Source organism: Oncorhynchus mykiss, chromosome 11, assembly GCF_013265735.2.
Source record: "Oncorhynchus mykiss isolate Arlee chromosome 11, USDA_OmykA_1.1, whole genome shotgun sequence".
In the NCBI taxonomy this organism is placed as follows: domain Eukaryota; kingdom Metazoa; phylum Chordata; class Actinopteri; order Salmoniformes; family Salmonidae; genus Oncorhynchus; species Oncorhynchus mykiss.
The window spans coordinates 73,224,549-73,246,376 of NC_048575.1; the positions used below are offsets into that span (position 1 = coordinate 73,224,549).

General features: G+C 42.0%; 1 protein-coding gene across 2 annotated transcripts in view; it reads left to right on the forward strand.

Moving 5' to 3' along the window:
• LOC110535110 (collagen alpha-1(XXVII) chain B) overlaps window positions 1–21,828 on the forward strand; it is a 99,427-nt gene that overhangs the window by 69,183 nt on the left and 8,416 nt on the right. For both annotated transcript variants that reach the window (XM_036936283.1, XM_036936284.1), the window contains 18 exons: window positions 1,996–2,040; window positions 2,260–2,313; window positions 3,121–3,174; window positions 4,067–4,120; window positions 5,265–5,318; window positions 8,532–8,585; window positions 9,035–9,079; window positions 10,520–10,564; window positions 10,822–10,875; window positions 17,113–17,166; window positions 17,291–17,344; window positions 17,549–17,602; window positions 17,957–18,010; window positions 19,523–19,630; window positions 19,936–19,989; window positions 20,300–20,407; window positions 20,505–20,558; window positions 21,043–21,096. In XM_036936283.1, the coding sequence (XP_036792178.1) occupies window positions 1,996–2,040; window positions 2,260–2,313; window positions 3,121–3,174; window positions 4,067–4,120; window positions 5,265–5,318; window positions 8,532–8,585; window positions 9,035–9,079; window positions 10,520–10,564; window positions 10,822–10,875; window positions 17,113–17,166; window positions 17,291–17,344; window positions 17,549–17,602; window positions 17,957–18,010; window positions 19,523–19,630; window positions 19,936–19,989; window positions 20,300–20,407; window positions 20,505–20,558; window positions 21,043–21,096 (1,053 nt within the window). The remainder of the gene's footprint in view (window positions 1–1,995; window positions 2,041–2,259; window positions 2,314–3,120; window positions 3,175–4,066; window positions 4,121–5,264; window positions 5,319–8,531; window positions 8,586–9,034; window positions 9,080–10,519; window positions 10,565–10,821; window positions 10,876–17,112; window positions 17,167–17,290; window positions 17,345–17,548; window positions 17,603–17,956; window positions 18,011–19,522; window positions 19,631–19,935; window positions 19,990–20,299; window positions 20,408–20,504; window positions 20,559–21,042; window positions 21,097–21,828) is intronic.

Consider the following 21,828-nt stretch of genomic DNA (forward strand, 5'->3'; position numbering starts at 1 on the left):
CTCTCTCTCTATCATTCTCTCCCTCTATCACTCTCTCTCTCTCTATCACTCTCTCTCTACCACTCTCTCTCTATCACTCTCTCTCTCTATCACTCTCTCTCTCTATCACTCTCTCTTTCTATCACTCTCTCGCTCTCTATCAATCTCTCTCTCTATCACCCTCTCTCTCTATCACTCACTCCCTCTATCACTCTCTCTCTCTATCACTCTCTCTCTCTATCACTCACTCCCTCTATCACTCTCTCTCTATCATTCTCTCCCTCTATCACTCTCTCCCTCTATCACTCTCTCTCTCTATCACTCTCTCTCTACCACTCTCTCTCTATCACTCTCTCTCTCTCTATCACTCTCTCTTTCTATCACTCTCTCTCTCTCTATCAATCTCTCTCTCTATCACCCTCTCTCTCTATCACTCTCTCTTTCTATCACTCTCTCTCTACCACTCTCTCTCTATCACTCTCTCTATCACTCTCTCTCTCTATCACTCTCTCTCTACCACTCTCTCTCTATCACTCTCTCTATCACTCTCTCTCTCTATCACTCTCTCTTTCTATCACTCTCTCTCTCTCTATCAATCTCTATCTCTATCACTCACTCCCTCTATCACTCTCTATCACTCTCTCTCTATCACTCTCTCCCTCTGTCACTCTCTCTCTATCACTCTCAATGTCTATCACTCTCTCTCTATCACTCTCTCCCTCTATCACTCTCTCACTCTCTATCTCTCTGTCACTCTCTCACTCTCCCCCTCTCTCTCTCCCTCTCTCTCTATCACTATCTCTCCATCCATCTGCCAGTCTATCACTCTCTCTTTCTATCACTCTCTCTCTATCACTCTCTCTCTATCACTCTCTCCCTCTATCACTCTCTATATATCACTCTCTCTCCCTCTATCACTCTCTCTCGCTCTATCACTCTCTATCACTCTCTCCCTCTATCTCTCTCTCTATCTCTCTCCCTCTCTCAATCACTCTCTCTCTATCACTCTCTTTATCACTCTCTCTCTATCGCTATCTCTCCATCCATCTGCCAGAGTCTATCACTCTCTCTCTCTATCACTCTCTCTCTATCACTCTCTCTGTCTCTCTCTCTCAATCACTCTCTCTCTATCACTCTCTCTCTCTATCTCGCTCTCCTTCTATCACTCTCTCTCTCTATCACTCTCTCCCTCTATCACCTTCTCTCTCGCTATCACTCTCTCTATCTCTCTCTCTCTCATTATCACTCTCTCTCTATCACTCTCTCCCTATATCACTCTTTCTCTCCATCACTCTCTCCCTCTATCACTCACTCTCTCTATCACTCTCTCAATCCATCTGCCAGAGTCTATCACTCTCTCTCTATCACTCTCTTTCTCTATCACTTTCTCTCTCTCTATCACTCTCTCTCTATCACTCTCTTTCTCTATCACTTTCTCTCTCTCTCTATCACTCTCTCTCTCTATCACTCTCTTTCTCTATCACTCTCACTCTATCACTCTCTCTCCATCCATCTGCCGGAGTCTATCACTCTCTCTCTATCACTCTCTCTCTCTATCACTCTCTCTCTCTATCACTCTCTCTATCACTCTCTTTGTCTATCACTCTCTGTCTCTATCACTCTCTCTCAATTAAATTAAATTAAATTCAAGGGGCTTTATTGGCATGGGAAACGTTTTAACATTGCCAAAGCAAGTGAGGCAGATAATATACAAAAGTGAAATAAACAATAAAAATGAACAGTAACCATTACACATACAGCACTCTCTCTCTCTCTATCACTCTCTCTCTCTCTCTTTCTCAATTCAAATCAAAACGTTTTATTGGCATGGCAAACATATGTTTACAGTGTTGCTCTCTCTCTCTCTCGCTCTCTCATTTAACTGTGTGTAAATTAGATGTCACGTTTCTATTACCAGGGGGACTGGCCTCTAACTAAGCATGTTCTCTCTGACTGATCTGAACTTTAAAAGGTTTGAATCTTTTTCTGAAATGCTAATTTGGTATTCTGCTGTAGGGCGAGACCGGAATAACTGGAGAGGTCGGAAAGCTTGGCGAGAGGGTAAAGGCTCCTCTCTCTCCTCTCTATCGCTCTCTGTTTGTTTATACTTCACTCTGTGTGTGTGTCTGTTTATGTGTGTCTGTTTGTGTGTGTGTGCGTCTTTCTCTCTCTTACTGCGTATGTCCATGCGTGTGTGTTTTGCTGTTGCTCCACTGCTCTGCAGGCCATGGTGTAAGTACAGGACTTTGACTGTGTGCTTTCCTGTGTTGGTCTCTGCAGGGGCTGATGGGTTTCATCGGCCCTGTTGGGGAGCCTGGCCTCGCAGGAGAAAAGGTTAGCTGTGTATCTTTGCGTTGGACATTACAGGAAGGCTTTTCAACTGTTGTTTCGGTCATATTGAAAGATTCAGATTTGTTATTGCTCTACTTTCCCAGTGGGCAAAGATGGTTGAAATGACGTTATTTACAAACATTTGTAAGCTGGTCAAAATTAATTATGCCATTTCAACCCGTTTTGCCTGCTGGGTTTGCTTCCTGTTGATGTCTTGTGCTTTAACTACAGATGTAGGATCTTAATTTGAACCAATTGGCTACAGAAAGAAAATAATCTTGCAGCAACAGGAAATGTGAATTATTAAGTGCATTATAATAATAATTTGGTGGGTGCTTATATTTGTCCTATTTCACACGTGCAACAAGTGTGTATTAAAACACGTATGAATTGGCAATGTATTTTTTTGCATATCCCACTGAGACACCATCGGATAGTGGGGTCACAGCCAGGGTCTGCCATTATCAACGGCGAACCGTGAGCAATTAGGGTTAAGTGCCTTGCTCAAGGGCACATCAACAGATTTTTGTCAGTTCGGAGATTCAAACTAGAGTCCAACGCTCTAACCACTAGGCTATCTGCCGCCCTGCTAACTATATTCCCATGGCATCATCATTTTTTAAACCTTTTTTGTGACCTGACCATAACTAACTACAGGGAAAACTCCTGGTCCTACTTATGTGATGCAGGGTCCTCATAGCCGTGTTGGTTTTCCCAGGGGGACGGTGGGGAGATGGGATTGCCTGGACCGCCAGAGGAAACAATCGCAGCTAATAATAAACTAAACTACAGTGCTATATGTTTTTTCAGGGGGACCGTGGGGAGATGGGATTGCCTGGACCGCCAGGGGAAAAGGGGGCGATGGTAAGGAGTAAGTCTGGACCCCGTCTCTATTCCCAGGGGCATTCAACGCTATATGGGTAGGACAGGATGTCATTTGGGGGCTTGGAGATGAGCAATGTGGCACTAAGACAGGTAACCTTCTGACTGAGAAAGAGATATGTATAGCTTGTACATCTTGTACGAAATTACGTTTTTGTTAGTCATACTGTCAGTCAGCTCAACTTCATGTTGGGATGCACTGTAGCGAGGATAGCATTTATGTAGTACATAAATGTGCAGAAGTTTCCAAATGAATAATTTTTATATCTCTTCTTGGTCTCTCAACTCATTACCTAGTATTGTAAATGCTTCACACAGCAGCAAACAGCTGGAAGCCCCATATTGTTTGCATCTACATTATCTTCTCAGCATATTGACTCAAGATGTTCATTGTATAACAACACAGTGCTGCAGCTATTGAGAAGCGATAGAGTAAGGCAGATACAGTTATGTCAGATCTCACTACACTCTTACAAAAAAGGGTTCCAGAAGAGTTTTTTGGCTGTCCCCAAGGGAGAACCCTTTTTGGTTCCAGATAGAACTATGCTGGGTTCCATGTAGAACCCTCTAGGGAAAGGATTCTACATGGAACTCAAAAAGGTTCTACCTGGAACCAAAAACGGTTCTTCAAAGGATTTTCCTATGGGGACAGCCGGAAAACTATTTTAGGTTCTAGATAGCACTTTTTTCCCCCTAAGCGCGTACCTAAACTAACAAACTGTTCAGTCAGCCATGTCTTACAGTCTAAAAATACAGCTAACAATTGTCAATAGTCATCAGTTCACTGTCAGTATTAGAGTATGTTAGAAAGGGGTTTTAAATGGGTTTGAAGTATGATGAATGTTTTCATGCTGTTGTTCTGTGTGTCTGTCAGGGTCATCCTGGAACTCCTGGAGAGTGTGGTTCATCAGGACCTCTAGGGATACCAGTAAGTAAAGCCTGTTAGCTTTACACATTTAGTGCCAGTTTCCCAGACACAGATTAAGCATAGTCCTGGACCAGAAAAAACTTTCAGTGGAGATTATTTTTATTCCATGGAATAGTCTTAATTTGGGTCTGGGAAACCGGCCCATAACATTTGGTACCATTTTAAACGTCTTGTGCCCTGTAGATTTACTACAAGAATGAACCCCATCCCACCAGCACTATTCTGAAAAAGCATCGTTTCTAGTTTGGCATTAGATGCAGCATGGCAGAATGCATTTAGAAGCAAGGCATCACTGCTGTAAACAAACTGAATGAGACATCAAGTTAAAACCTGTTCTATTTGGTACGTTCAGCAGCTTGGCATAGAGTCTGTTTGAGTTTAGTTTAAGTGTCTTCAAAGGTCAGACTTAGCCTCTTAAAACTCTTAGGCTACTACCCATTCTGGCTCCTCAAGGGTTTGTTGCCTGCCTTGTTTGGAATCCAGCTACGTAAACATAGCCAAGAAAGGTCTGTGATGAGGCCTCACTAATACTGTTTAATCTTCGCTCATTTAGACACTAAAGACAGTTGTACACACGAGGCGTTTGGGAGACATTCCCCACAGCACATACCTTGGTTGATGTTGATGCGAAGTGACAGAAAGACACTCAATCAGTGTCAGGATTGCTCAGTACTGCCATGCCAGCTGTAAACTTTAGCACCTCTGGCTAAGCTAATGCAGCTCCCACCCTTTACCTTTATAGCATGTTTACATGTCTTTAGTCTCCTCATGCCGTGCACCGACATCACACAAGTTGTGGCAAGACATGCCGGTCAGACTCAGAGATGCTTTAGCAAGCTGCGCAGGAGACTGCAGCAGCAGAGTGCATTAGTGTTAACAGCAGAGCATACTCTTCTACTTCTTCTGACCAGGTGTCCTTTGAAAATGACATGCTTCATCTCAGTAGGATCTCCTGTGCATGACTAAAAGCATATCCTTCAGGGGCATGGGATCAGCTCTTTGGTCATGATAGATATGCATTACATTCACTAGCATCCTGTAGGCCCAGCTCCTGTCTCATTAGTCAGTCCTGCTACTCGTCTCAGTGAGTGTGGTAATGTTGCTGCCTTGCATCATATAATGTGGTGTGTTCTTCCTCCTGCAGGGTCCAGCCGGTTCGAGCGGTCTCGGTGGGATCAGAGGACCTAAAGGCAGGAGGGTAAGGAACAGGGTGTATTCCTTCAGCATCCACTACTTTCTCTACACGCCATAATTTGTTATGGCTACATTTTTTTATTAATTCAAGCTAGTATCGCTGTGGATGGAAACTTTTCCAGACCATCGCACGCTAACTATAGATTTGCCATCATGACACCAATGCACAGTCTCACAGCTTCAACTACAAAATAACCCTTGGTAACCCTTTATTGTACAGTTTGATTAAAGGGTTAACTTTAATCAAAGGTCTATCCAACTTCATGACTGATCTCTCTAGTATGCATAAGTGGTATAATTATAGGCATATTATGGAATAATTTTGCATAAATCATTTAATGTTCTATGCAAAACCATATTGAATATTTAATAACTTAGATTAGCACTAAATTATAATAAGGCTTGTAAAAATAAACCATAGAAGATGAATGCAATTAAACTCAGTTAAGACACATTAAGAAATGGAAAATACCCCTCAGCGTCATCTATTGGGACAGTGACCAAAGGCTGCCTAGGCCTGTTAGTGGACTAATATTAGAAACGATCACCAGCTGGTTCTGAGGCAGACATTTTTCAAAGTTAAATAATAATGCCTTATATACATCAGTTATTAAAGCACCGGCAACAAAATCTACTCAAACCTTGCCAGACAGTGATACCTTTTAGATCAGCACCACTACCAACTGGTCCCAGATCTGTTTGGGATCTTGCCAACTCCATTATCAAGCCTAGGAACAAACAGAGACCTAGTATCAAGCCAAACATGTTATGACAATCCCATAAGGAGTTGTCAAGAGAGCAGGCACCCAGGCTAGCAGACTGGCACCCAGGCTAGCAGACTGGCACCCAGGCTAGCAGACTGACACCCAGGCTAGCAGACTGACACCCAGGCTAGCAGACTGACATCCAGGCTAGCCAGTAACACAGCAGTACTGGGAACAGAGATGATGTATATCTGTTTGAGAGAGAAGTTTCTGTAACAACAGATTGGACCATTTACTATACAGCATCAGTCCAAGTCCTCCTTTGTTACTTGAGTGTTTACTGGCATATGTTGAGGTTGGACAGCCATAGTAAGTGTGGTTTTGAATGAGGCTGGAGGAGGAACAACGAGAGTACAGTATACAGTTCTGTCATTGACTCTAACCCCCTCTGGTGTAAGTTATTTTTATACATGACTCTGCAGGCCTCAAGGGATGCATCTCCCCAAATCATATGTGTACAATAACAAAACACATGCCGGCCACCTTGAATCTTTGACCTCGACCATACATCCAGTCTCTTCTTCCTATAAGACCAAGAGCCATACTATTCACAGAGATGCGCATGGTAGTTTGAACATCTTGGCCATGTTCTGATATAATCTCCACCCGGCACAGCCGGAAGAGGACTGGCCACCCCTGGTTCCTCTCTAGGTTTCTTCCTAGGTTTTTGCCTTTCTAGGGAGTTTTTCCTAGCCAACGTGCTTCAACAGCTGCATTGCTTGCTGGGTTTCTGTACAGCACTTTGAGATATCAGCTGATGTACGAAGGGCTATATAAATACATTTGATTTGATGATTTGATTTGTAGAAGTTCAGCAAAAAGGCATGGTCTGGTCGAATGTATACGACGCAGAACAGATCCTGGCGTCATAGCCAGAGTAGAGAATGGACAAGTGTAGTCAGCGTCACGATCATCTCGGGTTTGAAAGAAACAGGACGGTTCAATTCCCATGAACTCAGCGGAGAGAGATGAGTAGAGAACCGGCATCACTCAGCAAACTGAATGACTGTGTCTAGTTACTGTCTGTCCTGTGCAATGGAACAAAGTAGTTTACCAACATCACAGGTAGACCTGGGCGATATACGGTTTATTCCGTATACCAGGGTATTTCCAAATATCAACGGTATGTTTTCAATGCCGGGGGGGGGGGGTTGGGGGCACTCCCGCCTCGCGGGGCCTGCAGGGGTGCATGCTATGACACTGCTTATAACTAACACTAAGTTAAGAATAATTATAAGAAATATAAGATGTGTCAAATCAATTATATCCAGCTCAGGGCTCCAGTTATGCATTAAATGGTTGGCTAACTTGCTAGCAAAGTGGCTAGATGTCAAGATCAAGCTTCTTGGTTACAGCAGAGACATTCATCCCCTCCTGGATCAAGATCCCTTTATTTTGTGCGTTTACATTTTTTTCTATTTGAAATAGCGCCCCCTGTGTGCACTTCCAGTAATACGGTCTTCCCCGGTATGGTATAGAAACGGTATGAAGGTATGAAAATCTGCATACTGCCCAACCCTAATCAGACGGCTGACTGGAATTTACATGGGATAAGTGACCTATAATTGCTGTCCTATCAGCGATGTCCTCTCCTCACAAACGTTGAGGCTAGTTCACTGCATATGACTAAGCCTGTATTTTTCTCCTTCAAACAGAACATGCTTTCTTCAATGCCAGAATGGCTTTTTATATTTGATGCACCCATGCTAGATGCTTTAATTAAGCACATGGATCATTTTCCTTTATCAAATTTGTGAAACTGTTCACTTATATTTTGAGTTTCTCTGCAGGAATCCTAGGCATTGATATCTAGTTGTTTCGGTCCAGATGATTTAGCAGTTGGTATTTGAAAGGTCATGGCTTCTCTGTGTGACACTGTCCCCAATGTTCAGCTGAATACTGTGGCCATGTGATCATGGAAAGATGACGGGAGCAGAATCGAGACATCAGTGTGCATTTTACTGTATAGGTCACAAGTGGCTTTCGGAGAAAACCCCTAGCGTTTACAGCACCGACCAGTCACCTCTCCTTCTGTGTCTCCAACCATAGTCGCATGTTTAAAACTGTCTCTAATAATCACTCTTTCCTCTCTGTAACCACGGTACCCACCACATTCATGGGAAGTGCCTAAATGAAATATGAAATTGTTTTTTTAAGCAATTCCTCAAATTTACACAATTGCAGTAGAATGGGAACATTTAAACGTTTATGTTAGACCACATTTATTGCTGTTAAACGCCTTTCTGTCTGAAGAGCTCTACATGAAGAAGAGGACACTTTATATTCATTCAATTAGTCTCTCCTGACTTTCTCTCTCTCTCTCTCTCTCTCATATATATATATATATATATCACTCTCTCGCTCTCTCTCTCTCACTCTCAAATATATACATATATCACTCTCTCTCTCTCACTCTCTCTCACTCTTTCTCTCTCTCTCGCTCTCTCCTTCAGGGTCCGAGGGGTCCTGACGGTCCAGCTGGGGAGAAGGGGTCAGTTGGAGGAAAGGTGAGGATGGGGTTAAAAGTTCAGAGGTCACACTATTGGCTGTTCTGCTGCATTGAGCTCCTCAGTTACGAAACACTATGACTTTATTCCCCAATGAACACACCAACCACAGCCAATGGAAAACATGGATACTGCAATGCTGCATCTGTTTGTGCCTTAATTTGGTACTTAAATATGTCCATATAATAGTTTTAAATGTGGCTTTGTTCACAAGTCTTTTATTGCTTTCATTATTTTCAACATCTGAAGGACACTTTCTGGGACATGATCTTCTTTTAGGGATATTTTCTTTGCCAACTTTGGGAAACGTTTAATTAAAATGATTGTAAACTGTTTGTGGCATTCTTAAAGACAAGAGTTCTTGGGTATTGTGTGTGTGCGTCTGTCTGTGTGTGTCTGTCTGTGTTAGTAAGACCAGAAGTGACATTGCCAAATTTGTTTTTCTACAGGGTCCTGATGGTCCACCAGGAAAACTAGGCTTCCCAGGGGAGATGGTATGTAGTATGAGCAGTTTTAAGACCGTTACGTTTTTAATAACAGTTTTTGCTCATACCCTCCCACTCTGCCCAGTTATTGGCCGTGTCCAAACCATGGACCTTTGGGTATATGCTTTCCTACCTCACATGACTACTTTGCCATGCCTGGTAATGAATATAGTACGATGAGCCTATGGGTGTTTCTCAAAACGCATACTACCTACTTCCTTCCACGTGCACCAAATTGGAGCATGGGAGTGTAGGAGATGAGTCCAAATCAAAAGTATGCAAAACGGAGCACAGAGGGAACTTCTCGGATGCTTACTCCGTTAGCATATCGATGCAAGCCTCAACGGAAAGTATGCACCTAAATATGCCGCAACCGCGTAAAACCATGTTAATTGAGTTGAAGCAAGAGAAAATAAGCCCAGACTTTGGAATGAAATGTTTCCCATTCACATGTTACCTAACTACAATATTTGATCTTAATACGTTAATTTATTTATGTTATTTTATTTAACTAGGCAAGTCAGTTATTCAGAAGAAATGTGTATTTAAAATGACGGCCTACACTGGCCAAACCCTCATAACACTGTGCCAATTGCGCACCGCCCTATGGGACTCCCAATCACGGCTGGTTGTGATACAGCTTGGATTTGAACCAGGGTGTCTGTAGGGACACCTCTAGCACTGAGATGCAGTGCCTTCGACCGCTGCGCCATAATGTATTAATATCGGCATGTTTAGATCGCGAGCCCATAGTAAGTCAATAGGCCTAACATTAACTGGCTCGCTACTACTGTTGGTTATTTGGCAGCTAGCTACCCACGTATAATTGACATCTACTTTGCATATCATTCGTTTTATGTGATATTTGCTTGTTAAACTATCTGATTGTTGGATTATTATGATTATGTAGCTGACTGATAGTTATGAAGTAGAACATTTGCTTTGTGTGTATCTTGTTTGGTCTCTATTGTTGCCATTGTCCTGGCTGGAAGAGGTACAGTGAATGGGGAGGTGTAGCGTGAGGTAATACAGTAGGGGGAGCGCTGCTCAAATGTATTGCTTTATGCGTTATCCACACTCTCGTCCTCACAAGTATGTACCCAAGAGAATGTCCTCAGAGAATGCACTCGGAGCGTGAGTATGGAGCACGGTAGTATGCATATTGACAAACACGCTAGTCCCCATTCGTACTACATTCAACTTGTAAATACATTTACATCAGCGGTTCCAATGGCTCATTTAGTTAGAGTACAGTGCTGGTAAGATTCAATGTTAAAGCTGTCGATTTGATTCCAGCATGGGACATTCACATTGAATATTAATGTCAACCGTGTGCCACTTTACATAAATGTGTCTGCAGTGCTAAATGACCATAATATTTCTGCTAAATGACCATATTATGTGTTTATTATTTAAAACCCTTGTTCTTTCTGTGTTATTTTGTTCCAGGGAAAGATTGGGGAGCCTGGGGAAGCTGGGCCTAAAGGATTTCCAGTAAGTGATTGGGCTAACAGAGTGCTGTTTTAGGTTAGTCATGACTAGGGTGGACACCTGTTGGGGGAAACCATTAGCAATTGGAAAAGAGAGGCTTGTGTGTAGCATGTTGGACATTACACTTATATATGAATGTAAGAGTAATGTATTGGTGTAACGAAACCAACTAGCATAGGGATGGGATGCACTGGATATAGTAGAAAATGGACTTGCACTAAACTATCTCCATTCCTTACAATGGGTTTGTAATATTCCAGGGTCGCAAAGGACCCTCAGGAGCTCCAGGTGCCAAAGGAATAGCAGGAGAGCCGGTAAGTTCTTTTACCTCTAAATGTTACTCTGAGGCATCATCTCCCAAATCAAATCAAATTATTGGTCGCATACACAGTTTAGCAGGTGTTATAGTGGTGTATTGAAAAACGTACCTTCTATCAATGCAGTCAAATCTCAAACAATTAAAATATTTTTTAAAATAAAGAAAAGAAAAAAGGCGGCAAATCCAATCAACATCCAAAATAGCCCTGTAGCGGTATCAAAATGCAATCTATACATATGTACACCGGGGGAATAGCCCTGTAGCAGTATCAAAATGCAATCTATACATATGTACACCGGGGGAATAGCCCTGTAGCAGTATCAAAATGCAATCTATACATATGTACACCGGGGGAATAGCCCTGTAGCAGTATCAAAATGCAATCTATACATATGTACACCGGGGGAATAGCCCTGTAGCAGTATCAAAATGCAATCTATACATATGTACACCGGGGGAATAGCCCTGTAGCAGTATCAAATTGCAATCTATACATATGTACACCGGGGGAATAGCCCTGTAGCGGTATCAAAATACAATCTATACATATGTACACCGGGGGAATAGCCCTGTAGCAGTAGTAAAATGCAATCTATACATATGTACACCGGGGGAATAGCCCTGTAGCAGTATCAAAATGCAATCTATACATATGTACACCGGGGGAATAGCCCTGTAGCAGTATCAAAATGCAATCTATACATATGTACACCGGGGGAATAGCCCTGTAGCAGTATCAAAATGCAATCTATACATATGTACACCGGGGGAATAGCCCTGTAGCAGTATCAAAATGCAATCTATACATATGTACACCGGGGGAATAGCCCTGTAGCAGTATCAAAATGCAATCTATACATATGTACACCGGGGGAATAGCCCTGTAGCAGTATCAAAATACAATCTATACATATGTACACCGGGGGAATAGCCCTGTAGCAGTATCAAAATGCAATCTATACATATGTACACCGGGGGAATAGCCCTGTAGCAGTATCAAAATGCAATCTATACATATGTACACCGGGGGAATAGCCCTGTAGCGGTATCAAAATACAATCTATACATATGTACACCGGGGGAATAGCCCTGTAGCAGTATCAAAATGCAATCTATACATATGTACACCGGGGGAATAGCCCTGTAGCAGTATCAAAATGCAATCTATACATATGTACACCGGGGGAATAGCCCTGTAGCAGTATCAAAATACAATCTATACATATGTACACCGGGGGAATAGCCCTGTAGCAGTAGCAAAATGCAATCTATACATATGTACACCGGGGGAATAGCCCTGTAGCAGTATCAAAATGCAATCTATACATATGTACACCGGGGGAATAGCCCTGTAGCAGTATCAAAATGCAATCTATACATATGTACACCGGGGGAATAGCCCTGTAGCAGTATCAAAATACAATCTATACATATGTACACCGGGGGAATAGCCCTGTAGCAGTATCAAAATGCAATCTATACATATGTACACCGGGGGAATAGCCCTGTAGCATTATCAAAATGCAATCTATACATATGTACACCGGGGGAATAGCCCTGTAGCAGTATCAAAATACAATCTATACATATGTACACCGGGGGAATAGCCCTGTAGCAGTATCAAAATACAATCTATACATATGTACACCGGGGGAATAGCCCTGTAGCGGTATCAAAATGCAATCTATACATATGTACACCGGGGGAATAGCCCTGTAGCAGTATCAAAATACAATCTATACATATGTACACCGGGGGAATAGCCCTGTAGCGGTATCAAAATACAATCTATACATATGTACACCGGGGGAATAGCCCTGTAGCGGTATCAAAATGCAATCTATACATATGTACACCGGGGGAATAGCCCTGTAGCAGTATCAAAATACAATCTATACATATGTACACCGGGGGAATAGCCCTGTAGCGGTATCAAAATACAATCTATACATATGTACACCGGGGGAATAGCCCTGTAGCGGTAGCAAAATGCAATCTATACATATGTACACCGGGGGAATAGCCCTGTAGCAGTATCAAAATACAATCTATACATATGTACACCGGGGGAATAGCCCTGTAGCGGTAGCAAAATGCAATCTATACATATGTACACCGGGGGAATAGCCCTGTAGCAGTATCAAAATACAATCTATACATATGTACACCGGGGGAATAGCCCTGTAGCAGTATCAAAATGCAATCTATACATATGTACACCGGGGGAATTGACATAAGATATACTAGGAATGCTATGTACAGCAGTAGATATATTAGGAGGTATGTCAAGAATCCAGAATAGAAATGAATATGCAGTGTGTATAAACAGTATAACTAAAATACAATGTAGAGTAGTAGTAATATCAGAATAAGCTATGTCGGGGATACAGTATTTAAATACACAGTGTGAAACGGGAAGTGACCAGTGGTTCCATGTCTCTACAACATGGGACAGCAGTGTTGGCTGTGAGTGTGAGTGTGTGATAGCTTGTGACGGCTATTGATGGCTGTCTGATTGCCTGGTAATTGAATCCGTTTTTTAGTCTCTCGATCTTGGCTTTGATGGATCTGTATTGTCTCCGTCTGTCGGGCGTCAGCCGAGTGAACAGTCCGTGGCTCGGGGGACTGAGGTCCTTGATGATCTTCTTGGCCTTCCCTTGACACCGAGTGCAATAGACGCTCCGGAGGGCAGGCTGCATGGCCCGGTGATGCGTTGTGCTTGAGGGTGGAGCAGTTGCCGTACCAGGTGGTGATGCAGCCCTACTGAATGCTCTCAATGGTGCATCTGTAGAAGTTTGTGAGGGTCTTAGGGGACATACCACATTTCTTCAGCCGTCTGAGGTTGTAGAGGCGCTCTTGTGGCGAGACCATTTCAGGTCCTCAGTGATGTGCATGCAGAGGAACTTGAAGCTTTTGACCCTATTCACTGTGGCCTGTCGATGAGGATGGGGACATGCTCCCTCTTCTGTCTCCTGTAGTCGACGATAAGCTACTTCGTTTTGTTGAGAGAGAGGTTATTGTCTTGGCACCACTGTGGCGTTGTTGTTGGTGATCAGGCCTACCACTGTTGTGTTGTCAGCAAACTTATTGATTGAGTTGGAGTTGTGCGTGGCCACACAGTCATGGGTAAACGGGGAGCACAGGAGAGGGCTGAGCACACACTCCATGGGGGCCCCTGTGAGAATCAGCGTGGTGAAGGTGTTGTTGCCTACCCTCACCACCTGGGGTCAGCCCGTCAGCAAATCTAGGATCCAGTTGCGCAGGGAGGAGTTTAGCACCAAGGCCCTGAGCTTAGTGACAAGCTTACAGGGCACTATGGTTTCAGAAGCTGAGCTGTAGTCAATTAACAGCATTCTCACATAGGTAATCCTCTTGTCCAGGTGGGATAGGGCGGTGTGCTGTGCAAGGGGAATTGCACTGTCCATGGATCTGTTGGGGTGGTATGCACATTATAAGTGGGTCAACCGTGTTGAGTATGGTGGAGAAGTGAGTGCTACAGGGTGATAGTCATTTAGTTCAGTTACCTTGGCTTGCTTGGGTAGAGGAACAATGTTCGCCATTTTTAAGCAAGTGGGGATGATAGACTGGGATAGTCGAGATTGAAAATGTCCATAAACACTCCAGCCAGCTGGTCTGCCCATGCTCTGAGGACACAGCAGTATTGCGAGGGTTAACGCGCTTGAAGGTCCTCCTCATGTTGGCTACAGAGATCAGGAGCCTGCAGTCCTCGTGAGCAGTGGGGACCCATGACAATGGCTCTGTGTTGTTTGTTCTGTTTATACTCCTCCGTGTTTCCAGTCACTTTACTGTTGTTAAATGCAATGGTTTGCGCTTTAAGTTTTTCACGAATGATACCATGTATCCAGTTTTTTTGGTTTGGGTACGTTCTAATCATCACTGTAGGAACAACATCCTTTATGCATTATGCACCCAGAGACAGTGTACTTAGTTAGTTAGTGTAGTCGTCAACGCCATTCCCAGAGGAGGCCCGGAACATATCCTGGTCCGCATGAGCAAAACAGACATTAGCTAGTAATATACCAGGGCGTGGAGGTTGGTTTTCCCTTTTCCTTAATTGGACTAGAACTCCAGCTCTTCTTCCCCTCCTCTGGCGGGGTCTTTTTGGAAAAGTGGCTTCCGTGATGAAGATAACTGCTTTGGGTAGTCTAGACAGAGGATTCCACACCGGAAAGTCGAATTTGTGGTGAGTAATCTCCGATCTGATGTCCAGAAGTGTTTGTCGGTCATAGGAAATAATACTAGAACCTTTCTGATCAAATAAAGTACAAAATAACACACAACAAAAAAAAGACTACAAAGTTGGCTGGGAGCTTGCAAAAGGGCGACCATTGTAGGCGCCATCTTGTTGTTTTACCCTGCCAGGCCTAACTGTCTCCAGCCCAGTCAGGGATACGGGTGTTATTTCCTATATTTAAATTCCTATAGAGCTTAACACTTGCTGCCACATCAGTTTTGCATGATAATTCACCTTCAAGCCAGGAAGCTGTCTGATTTCATTACTATTCCTGACTGTGTTTACCATAAGGTCTCCTTACACCTGCTGGTAATCATTCTGCCTATGGTTAGGATCTGTGAAGCTTGAAATCAGGGTTTTTTGGACCCATCCAACATCTTAGAGAAGAGGTGACTAGGGGCATTGGACAGACTTAAGTGTGCACTTGTCTCTACAGTACATCTTCAATCCGACAGCTGAAATGGTGCAGCTTCTGCTTGAGCAGCCCAGGGAAGCTTCATCCTGCATCCTGTATTATGTAACGGGAAGAGAGAGGGAGAAAAAGGGGGAGAGAAAGAAACAGAGAGACATAGATATATATATATATATAGAGAGAGAGACAAAGATATATATATATATATATATATATATATATATATATATATATATATATATATATATATATATATATATAGAGAGAGAGACATAGAGATATATATATATATATATAGAGAGAGAGAGACATATATATATATATATATATATAGAGAGAGAGAGAGAGAGAGAGAGATAAAAATATATAGAGAGAGACAGAGAGAGAGATAAAAATATGTATAGAGAGACATAGAGAGAGAGAGATAAAAATATTTAGAGAGAGACATAGAGAGAGACATAGAGAGAGAGAGATAAAAAATATATATAGAGAGACATAGAGAGAGAGAGATAAAAAATATATATACAGAGACATAGAGAGAGACATAGAGAGAGAGAGAGATAAAAATATATATAGAGAGACATAGAGAGAGAGATAAAAATATATATAGAGAGACAGAGAGAGACATAGAGAGAGAGAGAGATAAAAATATATAGAGAGACATAGAGAGAGATATATATATATATATATATATATATATAGAGAGAGAGACATAGATATATATATATATAGAGAGAGAGAGACATAGATATATATATATATATATATATATATATATATATATATATATATATATATATATATATATATAGAGAGAGAGACATATATATATATATATATATATATATATGAGAGAGAGACATAGATATATATATATATATATATATATATATATAGAGAGAGAGAGACATAGATATATATATATATATAGAGAGAGACATATATATATATATATATATAGAGAGAGAGAGAGAGACATAGATATATATATATATATATATAGAGAGAGAGAGAGACATAGAGAGATATATATATAGATATATATATATATATATATAGAGAGAGACATATATAGAGAGAGAGACATAGAGATATATATATATAGAGAGAGAGAGAGAGACATATATATATATATATATATATATAGAGAGAGAGAGAGACATAGATATATATATAGAGAGAGACATAGAGAGAGAGAAAATAATACGGAGTGAGAGAGGACAAGATCAGATGATTTACTCTGAGCTTCCTGCAAACAGCTCTATTTGAGTATTCACTAGTTTCCACCACATTCAGAAGCTTTGACTCTGTGTTCTAAGACACCAGGAGAGGGTCTGCATCTCAAGTCCAGATGAACGTGTCTCCACCATCCACATGTATATCCTCAACGTCTTTTTCACACTCTATTCTTGCTGCCTTTTTTCACTCACATTAGCTGTTTATCTGCACTGTATTTGTTTGGTTTTACCAGTGTAGTTACCTAGGATACGAAGGGCTTCGCAGGCCAATGTATTTTGGTGCTCTCGGTCATCACATCATACCATGGCTCTGTCTTATCACCATAGGGACTTACTGGGCCACCAGGAACTATGGGTCCACTGGGAGAGATGGGAGTCAAGGTGAGTTACACTATTCTACATGATGTAGTGTGCCATTCTCGTGGTGTAATGTGTTTAGTTCAGGCTCCAGTGACCGATGCCTTGCCCCCTAATTTGATTATGAATGGTAATTGTTCTCTGACAGGGTCCAACTGGAAAGGTTGGGGAGTGGGGACTACCAGGCGAATCAGGAGAGAAGGTAAGATTATACTCTTTAATACTCAACAAGGTACTCAATGTTTGGACACCAGGAAGAGTAGCTGCCTTGGCAACAGCTAATGGGGCATATTCACATTTCCAGTAATCACATTTCCAGTAATCGATTCAGTCTATTTATGTTGCACACAGTGTATTGAAATGGAAAGCGTCAATTTGTTCATTTTGTTATTGACCTGTGTGACAGGGTGCCCTCGGACCAGCAGGAAACCTCGGAGAGCAGGGCCTCATCGGACAGAGGGTGAGTACCCCAGAGCACACTTCTTCTACCAATGTTTGGGATTCTTGTAAAAAATCTAATCGAATCGAATCAAATGTTATTGGTAACGTACACATATTTAGTAGATGTTATTGCGGGTGTAACAAAATGCATGTGTTCCTAGCTTCAACAGTGCAGTAATATCTAACAATACACAACAATACACACAAATCTAAAAGATTGGAATTAAGAAATACATAAATATTAGGACGAGCAATGTCGGAGTGGCATTAACCAAAAATGCAGTAGAATACAGTATATACAGTATTATTAAAGTGACCAGTGTTCCACAGGTAGTTTGGCCTTATTAACTTACTTTAACCCCCTCTCCTTCAGGGTGAGATGGGGATCGATGGGGATGCCGGACAGAGTGGTCCTGATGGACTCAAGGTAAGAGATGAATAACACTAAGGCAATAGTTACTGTGATGAATCCTAACTTGCGTTGAAAGTCTAAGACCAGAGTTGACAGTCATTGTCTCATTGACATCAATAGACGATTTGCCAGTTAGTTATATGTACATATCTCCAGTTAGGGTATGGCTGTTTAACCCCCTAAGGTCGATGTCCACGCCCCCATCAGTTTAAGCTAGAGATGTGTTTTTTTTTTGTTGCATTGGATGCATCTCAATCCACCGCATCCTCCCATGTCGCACTTCCGCATCTGCGATGAAAGGTAACAGAGCTAGAGCGGTGCTTGTCAGACCATGAGACGTCCCGAAAATCCGTCTTCTCACAAAATGGTCTGTAGCGTCCGAACAGTTTGGGCAACCCACTAATCCGACCCGTCTGTGGAAAGGTGAGACTCTCACGAACACGTACGTGCTGGTTTTGCTCTAGGACGCCGACAGGCCTCACGAGACTCGTCTGAAGGTCCACCGGTATCAGTTGAACAAATGAATGGAAGTACAGGCCATACTGTTTGGAGACTCTTTCGTGCCAAAAAAACAAGGGGTTAAATACATGCGAAAAAACAAATATACAAATGTTTCCTGATCTTTCTTATCTCTCTCGGATATAGGACAGACACTTCAGAACAAACTATTCACTATGTAGTGAATCTGTTTTTCAATGCATTTGTATGGGCTAATAGCAGTAAGGCCAAAAAGTATTTTTAAAAATTTAACAATTGAAGTATTCATATATCTTTATGTACATATTCTTTATCCCCTTACACTTGTGTCTATAAGGTAGTAGTTTTGGAATTGTTAGCTAGATTACTTGTTGGTTATTACTGTATTGTCGGAACTAGAAGCACAAGCATTTCGCTACACTCGCATTAACATCTGCTAACCATGTGTATGTGACATATACAATTTGATTTGATTAAGTATCTTTCATCAAATAATTATTTGTTATATTTTGGGGATGATTCAAGGGGTCTTAAAATTCTAAATCAAATAGCAAAATTATCCTTGTTATGACCTTCTTAAAACAATTCCATATAGCTTAGACAGGGCTCAGAGTCTTATGGGTTCATAGCCAGTTCTTAGTAGGAGAGAAGAGCGTGTTTTAGGATAACTGTCACTGTTTTGAACAGCCATTCACAAGATAATGTGATTCTATCGTCATCAGATGTGATCTAAGCCATGTTCATATGGAGTTAATACACTGTTAAACTGTAATTCTTTTTAGTCAGACTCAAGTGTTGCTTTGTGTAAGATGCTGGCCGTCGTAGAGTTGGAGCTGAATTCTGTTGACGCTGAGTGAAAATAAACAGGGAGCAGGCCTATTTTGAGCTCTTCCTTCTGGCAGGAGTTGTTATGGAAATACATTGCTGTTCACAAGGGACCCTACCCTTCTCCACTTCGGCCTCCAAAGACCTTGTCTGAATATTTTCTACTACATCTGCACCCATGAAATGTGTGATCAGGTATAATTGTCTTCTTGGTTCTCTGCTCAGGGCGAGAAGGGGGACATGGGACCGGAGGGGGGTACAGGAGAGAGGGGTGACACCGGGCTGAAAGGAAAGGAAGGGTCCCCCGGACCTCCTGGCTTAGTGGGAGTGTGGGTGAGTGTCCAAACTCAACCTAACATATTTACATTTCCTGTACTTGACTCTCAGGTTCTCATGAATCAGATTGATGAGTTTCTCACTTCACTTGCTGTTGTTTTAGATGAAATGTTACTCTGCATCTAGTATGCTACAACATGTCAAGACAAAAAGGATACCAACACACTTTTGTCTCCTGCAAACTGTCTTTACTGAGAATACTGTGGATGACCATTTTGACCATTGCCTTGTCTTCGTAATAGAGGTTTATTGCTGTTAAAATAAACAGCTGTTGACTTCTGACACCAATAACTGTCTTCCAGGGTCAGGAGGGCAAACCTGGCAAGTTTGGTGAAAGAGGAAAACCAGGAGAGAAGGTAAATATGTCAGCTCAGTTCCTCATGAAGTACGCCTCCTTACACCTGTCACTCTCATTCATTTCATTCACTGAAACCTGTTAGTAGTTTCACCGTACCTTTCTTGGTTTTTAAAGAAAGTTGGATGTCTCCTTATCTGTTATTGTATTCAACAAACATTAGGCATCAATGGCCTCTAGAGCCACTGTGTTGAAAGTGGACATTCAAAATGGAGAGTTGACACTGTAAAACTATCCACACACGAGTTGCCAGTCACTGAAAGTCAACCTTGCTATTTTTGCATGCCTGCTCTATTGCGACCCTTCTCTAGGGCAGCAAAGGTCACATGGGTCACCTGGGAGAGACTGGGGCAATTGGTGAACAAGGAGAAGCAGGATTTCTAGGACCGAAGGGGTCGAGAGGAACCATTGGACCAGTGGTAAGGAAGGCTCTGTGGATTTGTTCCTAGTTTTTCAACAGATATGTTGGTTTCCTGATGTGCTAGGTCAAAAAGACTGAACATCTGACATTTACAGGGTGCACCAGGGAGAATGGGCCAGCAAGGTGAAACAGGCATCACAGGATATGAGGTAAAATGTACCCTTTACCACATACAATATCCTTCACTCAATATGATTCTATATCAATTAAATATAGCCAGATGGTTGATCGAGGAAGAGTTCTGAAGCATTGCCACCTAGGACAGTATCATTGTGCTCCCAAGTGGCGCAGTGGTCTAAGGCACTGCATCTCAGCTAGAGGCGTCACTACAGACAACCTGGTTCAAATCTAGACTGTATCACAACCGGCTGTGATTGGGAGTCCAATAGGGCGGCACACAATTGGCTCAGCATGGTCTGTGTTTGGCCGGTGTAGGCCGTCATTGTAAATAAGAATTTGTTCTTAACTGACTTGCCTAGTTAAATCTAAAATATACTGTATCTAAATTGCTGCCTCCAGTGAGTATAGTTTACCTAATGACACATACCATTGAATGCCTCCAAGAAGGTAGCTATTGTTGTTGCCCTGTGTGATGAATAACACGGTCTCTATTGTCCTTCTCTGTGATTGTAGGGCCACACAGGACGGCAAGGCCCACTGGGACCTCCTGGACCAAAAGGTGAAAAGGTACACTTCCCACAGTCCTGTCTGTGTCTAATAGCTCTCTCTTTGTGGGTGTCTTGACATGTGTGTCTAGACTTATGGTCTGTGGAGGATTAGTGGTGACAGCCCTAGTCCATCTCTCTCTCTGTCCTATAGTCAATCCATGTAATATATAAAACTAATGTTAAATGTGTGCGATTTAGCAGACACTTTTATCCAAAATGACTGACAGTCATGTTTGCACACATTTGCATTTGTATGTCCCACATATCCCATTATCACATGTTGGTAGAGCTAGGAGTTTCTCCTGAACACATGCCCTGACCAGGATAAACTCTGGGCCCTAGAGATATGCAATTACTGGCCACTAGAGATAGGCCATTGCTATCAGGAAAAAGTCCTAGCCATATCACATGGTTTCCATCCGCTGAAAGTGACTGAATTCCACGGCTATTTCAGTCTGATTATCCCACAAGAAGCGATTAAATATAATTGATCAATGGTATGCACAATGGCACTTCTCATTAACTCTGGAGAAATTTTATCAAATGTAGGTCATTGGCCACAAACTGCTTTCAACTGCTATTGGAATACTCCTTGTCATCATTATTCAGATCAATCATGGTTCAGTTTGATAAATAGGACTTCGATATGAAGTACTCTTTTCTGTTTGCTGGTAAACTCGTAATGTTGACCATACTTACTTTCTAATGAGATCAATATTGTGCCCACTACTCATAAATTGTTTCGTTTTGG